This window comes from Mastigoproctus giganteus, chromosome 6 (assembly GCF_048544385.1).
Source record: "Mastigoproctus giganteus isolate SK-2022 chromosome 6, ASM4854438v1, whole genome shotgun sequence".
Lineage (NCBI taxonomy): Eukaryota > Metazoa > Arthropoda > Arachnida > Uropygi > Thelyphonidae > Mastigoproctus > Mastigoproctus giganteus.
Window position 1 is genome coordinate 73,414,429 of NC_143580.1, and position 7,967 is coordinate 73,422,395.

A 7,967-nucleotide genomic window follows, 5' to 3' on the forward strand; every position below is an offset into this window, starting at 1 on the left:
AATGACCTTCTTCCATTGACTGGAAATCCTATCCATAGTTTTGCCGATGATAGCACATTGCATGGAACTTTCCATTTTGAGAAACCTTGTCCAGCTCAATCAGCCTCAAGTTCTCGAAAATCTGCTGCCAATTCCTTAAATGCCGATCTTCAGGTAATTCTCCAGTGGGGCAAAGACAACTTAGTTGATTTCAACCCTTCTAAAACTCAGTCTTGTCTTATATCTCGCAAAAAGGATTCTTCTGCTCCTATGCTTATCTTTAGTGACACTCCGATTTCTATGCAAAATGATATCTCTCTTTTGGGGATTACCCTGACTTCTAATCTCTCTTGGCACAAGCACATTACAAATATTGGTTCCTCTGCATCTAAAAAACTTGGTTTTCTCTTTCGCTCTCGGCGTTACTTTTCTCCCAAACAGCTGCTCACTCTGTATAAATCGCAAATCTGCCCTGCCATGGAATATTGTTCCCTCATCTGGGGTGGTGCCCCCAAAACCTCTCTCAGGCTTCTTGATTCCATTCAGAAGAGGGCAGTTAGGTTAATTAATGATTCATCTCTAACAGAGTCTCTCCACTCGCTTTCTCATAGACGCACTGTTTCTGCTTCATGCCTCTTCTACAGATACTTCCATGGGCACTGTTCTTCTGAATTGGCTTCTATAATTCCCGCAATCTCTTTCAAAACAGTCCGAACACGTGCCGCCACAAGCCAACATCCATTTACTGTCCAACTTCAAACCAACAGAACCAACTTTTCATCTTCCTCATTTATTCATTCAACTGCCGTTTTCTGGAACAACCTTCCTTCATACGTATTTCCTGAAAATTACAATCTACAGAAGTTCAAGTCCAATGTCAACAAATATCTTATTTCGTTTTCTCAACCTCCAACCCAAGCACGGTACTATGTACTATAGGTTCTAACACTTCTCGCCTTTGGGGTTTACATAAAAAAAAAAAAAAAGAGAACAAAGAGAACACATGCAATTAGCATTAGTAGAGGCATTTGATGGAAGAAAGCAAGGTTATGCAGCATCAGCCAAAAAGAAAAAAGAAAAAAACCACTTCCACTTCACCCCTCTGTTCGTTCGAAATACCTGTCCAGCTGATCCTTAAATTTATTTAGGCTATCAACTTCCACGACAAGGGATGGAAGTCTGTTCCACCAACGCTGGCTAAAGGCAAATTTCCGCACGTCTATCCTACATCTGTCTTTTCTCAATTTGAATTTATGCCCTCTCAGGTGATAATTCTGAGCAAGAGGAAGAATCCCATCAGTATTGAGCATGCTCAAACCAATCAAGGCTTTATACCCCTCTATCAGATCACCTCGTTGGTGCCTAGTCTCCAGACACTGTAATTTGCAAAACTTAAGCCTTTCTTCGTAAGAGCACCCCTTTGTTCCATTCACTAATCTTGTTGCCCTTCTCTGTACTCGTTCCAGCATCTCTACATCCCTCTTGAAATGAGGCCTCCAGACCTGTATACAGTACTCTAGGTGTGGCCTGACCATTGCCTTATACAATGGAATAATCACCTCCTTATCCCTGCTAGAAAAATTCCTGTATATCATTGACAGTACACCATGAGCTAGTCTTGTCGCCCATCTGCACTGCTCAGAGAACTTCATATCTGCCTGCACAACCACCCCAATGTCCTTTTCATTCTCTACCACTGTCAGTGAAGTACCCCAGAGTTGATACGTTGCTCGGGGGTTGCTGTTTCCCCATATGTAGTACTTTATATTTGTGAATGTTAAACTTCATTTGCCACCTCTCAGCCCATCTGCTCAACCTTTCCAGATCCTGTTGCAGCAGCAGCACAGTGTCAGTAGTGTCCATGACAACCCTGCCAACCTTTGTATCGTCTGCAAACTTGGACTTCTTTTGTGACTGCTTGATATACCATGATCAATATCATTTATAAATACAGCAAACAATAATGGACCCAACACTGAACCCTGAGGGATTCCACTACTAACATTAGTCCCCGATGAGGAGTGTCCATTGATTACCACTCTGTCTTCTCCCCCTCAACCACCCCTTTATCCATAGCAGCAATTTGCCTCCAATGCCACACTGCTCCAATTTGTGCAGCAGTCTTTCATGTGCAACGGTATCAAAAGCCTTTCTAAGATCCAAGTATATAATATCAAAGTTATTCCTTGCATCCAGTTCTTTTGTGACTGCATCATAGTATACAATCAAATTGGTCAGGCAAGACTTCCCCTTAACAAACCCATGCTGTGTCCGAGCTATAAGTTAAGTCTTGACTAGATGATCTTGCAGCGCTTCTTTAACCAGTGCCTCCATTAATTTTCCTGGAACAGGAATTAAACTCACAGGTCTATAATTACTTGTCAGCCTTTGATCCTCCTTTGTGAATAATTGTCACATTTGCACATCTCCAGTCTGTGGGTATCTTCCCTGAGTCCAAGTTCTCATAATTACGGCTAAGGGTTTGCTTACTTCCTTTGCTGCCTCCTTTATTATAACTGGATAGATCCCATCCGCCCCAGGTGCCTGTCTTGTGTTTATCTTCAACAATTTCTCCTCCACTTTACTCTCAGTTATTACAAGGTTCTCTAGCTTACTGCCAGAATTGAATACACCTCTGGCATTCCCCTCGCTGAATAACTCCTTATGTGTGAATGTCGATGCAAAATATTTATTTAGTTTGTTAGCTACCCGAGCAGGATCTTCTACAGTTGACCCATCGATATCAAGTGGACCAATCTGATTCATCCCCTTCCTTATAGAGTTTACATAAGTAAAGAACTCTTTGCTGTTTTTCCTTGCATCCCTTGCCAAAGATTTCTCGTAATCTGCCTTCGCCTGCCTAACCTCCTTTTTAACTTGGTTACAGACCAGCTTATATCTATCATAGGCTTCTTTGTCACATGTTAATTTATATGTATCCCATGCATTTTTATTTTCTGCCATATGTCTCATTAGTTCATCTGACATCCATTTAGGCCTAAACCTTGAACAATATTTCTTGGTTGGTATGTAAAGCCTAGTAGTTTTCAAGATAAGTTCTTTGAATGCTTCCCATTTTGAATTTGCTGTTGGTAACATCATCAGTTGGTCCCGCTGTATAGAATTTAAGTACTGTCTCAGACCGTCATAGTTGCCTTTACGAAAGCAACAACCCTTCCCTTTATCCCTAATGGTAGTTACCTCTTTGAGTAAGTCCCACTTCAGCACACTGTGATCACTGCCACCCAGTGGCTCGTTTATCTGCAGATTCTTAATGCATGAAGAATCACTACTGATAATCAAATCAAGAGTATTACTCCCTCTAGTTGCCTCCCGAACATGCTGATGTAGAAAACAATCATCGAATAAATCCACAAAAGCCTTGCTAGTGTGTGAGCGACCAGCCCACAAATTCCAGTCAATATATGGGAAATTAAAATCCGCCATTATAAGACTATCTGATTTACTGGCCCACTCTATTTCCCTGTACAGTTTCTTATTATACTCATCAGAGTCATTAGGCCTATAGCACACTCCTACTCTCAATTTTCATCTCCCAATGCTTATGTTACACCAAACTGACTCGACACTGCACTGTTCAGCGATGTTGACTGGCTTCAGACACACCACACTTGGGTATATGAATTAACATTCCAGGTGACCCTAATGTAATAACTTGGATTATATCAAGTTTGTCACTAAGCTTTAATGTTTTTCTTTTCTGTATGAGCTTTATTAACTTTAGGAGCCATAGTGAGGGGTTTTTAATTTAAAATAAAAGTAAAACAGAGATATAATCTGTGATATCGGTACAGAATTCACTTTGAAAATGGCGAACGTAAACAAATACAGTAATCACGTGACTTGCCATTTTCTTTTTCCGGCACTGCAAGACATCTCCGCTTTATGTATACATCCGATCTCAGTGTGTCGTTGTTTGGGGGGCCATTATTTCGGCAGTCTACTGTACTTCGGTAGTTCTCTACATACAAAAATGATGCAATAGCACTAACCTCTTCACTACTACAAATTTTAATCAATAGCTCCTGGTATAAATTTGGTGTGTGATGCTAAACATCATTATCCATTATATTAAGTATAAAGTGCACAAATGATTTATTTATGTTTGTGTTTGTTTGGTTTTTAGGAGCATTAGCAACTAAGGCCATATTGCTCTGGGGATATGCGGTGGTCATTCCCTGACCTTTCCGCATCCGGTGGTCACGGGCTCGAACCCCAGTCTAATCAAGAAGCGTCTGCTACGCACTGCTGCTCCTGCCCACCTGGCTACGGAACGGCCCTTATGTTATATGCATCCTGCATCGTACAAGAGAATAACCATAATGAAATATCATATTGGTTGAGTTGACAGAAGGTATTCTGATGATATTCCTAGTCCTCAGTGTTACAAGTTAAATGTTAATACAAATAATTTTTTCTTTGGTACCAAAATACAGTAGGAATAAAAAATGGCTCAACGAAGCCTGAAATACTTCTTATAACATTCTGTAAAATTTGAACTCAAATATTACCTATGCTACCTGGCCCAGTGCAGACCTCTACCCCCTCACTGATAAGCGATCAAGTTATTTTACTGACATTAAGGCGCCTCCGTAGCAGGTGGGCAGGAGCACATGCTTCTTGATTAGACCAGGGTTCGAGCCTGTGACCACCAAATACAGAGGATGCGGAAAATCAGGGAATGACCACCGCATATTCCCAGAGGAATATAGTCTTAGTTGCTAATGCTCTAAAAACCAAATAATAAACAACAACAACAAACTGTCATTAAAGGAGGGAGGTGTATGTGGATTATTTTTTAATTGTTCACCCTGTGGTTTATAAAATTTGTAAAATCTGTTTAAAATAGTAGTTACATGTTATTAAATTGTTTATTTTCTAATTCACATGTAAAAATCACAGGTAATTATTATTAATAATTTTAATCATTAATTATTTTGGTATGGCAACCAGCTGTGCAACAGCATAATGAATGCAAAGAAACAATTATTCTGTGCACTGGAGGAAAAAAAAAATAAATAAACTGGACAATGCTTAGAAGCCTGTAGGAAAGATTGGGGAGGAATATTGTTACATCACATTTCACAGCATTATCTGACATCTTACTGGCAGTTTATGGTTAAGGTCTCTGCTGTGCTGACAGAAGTGTAGGAGGTGTGAATCTCCATCTGCTTTTATCGGCCTTGGAGCTTGGATCATGTTGTGTAACCCTGGCCTACTTAATTTCTCTTCACATACCATAATGTGATAGAATTCTGGGCTTTTTTCAGGTTGATGCAATGTCCTTTAATCATTACTCCAACCCATTGGTTCCTAGTTTGTCTCAGTTGACCCAGGTGCATACCACAGAGTGTCATCTGTCTGTGCTTCTGACACAGAAAATAGCAACCAGGCTGATGGCAGACAGTATGTTACAGGACAGGTGACATTCAATCAATACACCTGTCTTATAAGAGCCAACTCATGTACAAGTCACTGTGTAGTAACATGTGCCCAAGTTGGCTTATATATTTCCTATATGTTTCGGGTCTCATCTGTCCTGAAGAAGATAGTTTAGCATCATTAGGAAACATATCACCATTTAGATATAACTGTTGATAGTGGAAAAGCTAGAAAGCTGTTGGAATTGTATGGCCTCTCAAAATTTATATTTTCAATCTTTTCCCCCATTATTACTTGGAACCTGGGTGTGGTTGGAATGGTAATCTCTCTTGAACAATATTTTTCTTTTCCATAATATATACCTGCATAACAGATGCCTTCTAGTACACAAATCAGTAGATTTTCTGAATAGTTGCCATTAAGTAGAAACAAGCAGCAAGTTATTAATTAATGACAGAAAATGCACAGATACATGACTGAGTAGTTTTGCATGCTTATCACCTGTGTGGGTTTTGAATTCCATTGTTGGTTTAACTTTTTAAACCTTTACAGGTGGCTGTTTTTACTGAGATTCCCCCCTCCCAAAAAAAAAACCACTATTCATCCCATGAAGTGTACAAATTGGCTTTATAACCCATGTACTGAATGGTGACCTCAGTTGCTTGGTGCTAACCTACCTGTTCAAGTATTGAAATAAATTTAAAGAGAAAATGGTGTGTTAAACAAAATTAAATATTTAAAAATGTTAGCAAAAGTAATTGTGATAAGCTGCCGAAGAGCAAATGTTTTACAATGTATCTGATTATCCTGCCATTTGAATGGCATATTAAATTTTCCTTTCCATTCTTTATAGGTGGTTGAAGAGGAAGCTATAGCTTTTACTAGATCGCTTAACCAAGGAGGCCTTCCTAATGGAACAGTGCCTTACTTTGAGACATCAAGTCGAACTGGTTACAACGTTGATGAGACCTTTGAATACATCTTTGAGCAGTTCTACCCTGGAGCAGGACAACAACCTAGGCCACCATCTGGAGATGATAATACAGTTGTTCAAGATGTTAACACTGAGGAAAATACAAGTAGGAGGAAAAAAGGATTTTGTTGTACATGACATATGACACACGAATTAAGAACTTGCATCTACATTCCTACTGGTTATGTGCTGGTTTAGCTAACAGCCATTTTAAGTCTGAGTGCTGAATAATGTAGTAGTGTACATTGTTTCACTATATACATTTTATTGATATTTTTTATGAAATAAAACTGTCAAATTTTGCTAAGTTGCACCAACAGAGTGTTAAAACTTTGTGTGAGATCGAGATGAAGCCAGTGTATAAATGAAACATCACAAGTTTGGGTGTCCTGCCTTTTAGTAAATCTATACTCTGTTTAAACTGGCAATAAAATCTTATGTGGCATTGGAGAAATGGTGTATATATGGAAAATATTTGAGTATCATTTAATAAGCTTGTACTAATTTTTGTATGTTTCATTTAATGATGAATTTAAAAGATTATTGATACTCAATCTAAAGAAATGTGTATTTGGAAGAAAATCTACAATTGATGTAGATGTTCTGCCAGTGCTCACCTAAGGGTGAACCTGCAAAAGAACAGTTTTAATAAGTATTATGGTAGAATTACCGTGATAAAGCACTGAGGTAATTAGCCCTATTTTAATCTAATATCTGAAGGACATTAAGTATGAATAAACTGAATGGTGAAAAAAATTATACCTGAAACTACCTTTAAAATTAGCATAGCAAAGTTTAATCTAACATCCATCACTAGGATTCATATTATTATTGAGTGCTGCATTGATATTTATGCTATTTACAATAGCATAAATCAATAACAAGTGCATTCTGCTCATGCTCTACAACCTGAACATGAGCAGAATGCTAGAAAACACAGTCTAGTAAGAGTAACTTTTGTTGATATATATTACTCATAGTACTTATGGTAATTCTACCAAAATACTATGGCAGAATTACCATAACATCCCTCTCATTACTAGAATGCATATTTTGTAGAATTCTGTTGCTTTTCATGGTATGGAATTGAATCTTTTAACACCTTTTATATAGTTTAAGTACTGATGTTGAGAAGAAATGTAGTACTCCTTCCCTGTGGCTTAGGGGTAATGTTTACAGTGTGATAAAAGAAGAGGAGCGAGGAAAATATTTCCATTCTTTTGTAGATATCTCAATAGTACACTATATTCTGAATATAGCCTTCAAGCCATATTCATATCTTTCCATGGCACCATTTGTTTCACACAGTTTCTTGCAGCTTGGATAATCGTCTTTTTTTAAACTGTACTTTAATAAATGCAAGTACATTCATATTGCACGTTCACTCTTCTGAGGATATGCTGCATTCTTGCTTTTATGTACTAGTCATATCCAAAAATCAAGATGCATTTAAATAACCTTATACACCGTGCTGCCACTTTATTAGGTATACCTACCTAGTAGTGTGTTGAGCCTCCTTTAGCCTTCAAAACAGCCTGAATTCGTCTAGGCATGGTTTGAACAAGGTGCAGGAATGGAGTACCATGCAGACATGAGTGTGTCATGCAGTTCC

The 7,967-nt window shown here is 38.4% G+C and overlaps 1 protein-coding gene across 2 annotated transcripts in view; it reads left to right on the forward strand.

Annotated features, from left to right (window-relative positions):
- The window catches only part of LOC150084409 (ras-related protein Rab-20-like), a 258,891-nt gene extending 252,028 nt beyond the window's left edge, over nt 1-6,863 (forward strand). For both annotated transcript variants that reach the window (XM_090376049.1, XM_090376050.1), the window contains one exon: nt 6,236-6,863. In XM_090376049.1, coding sequence (XP_090232175.1) covers nt 6,236-6,493 — 258 coding nt within the window. In that variant the 3' untranslated portion in view covers nt 6,494-6,863. The remainder of the gene's footprint in view (nt 1-6,235) is intronic.
- The last annotated feature ends 1,104 nt before the right edge of the window (nt 6,864-7,967 follow it).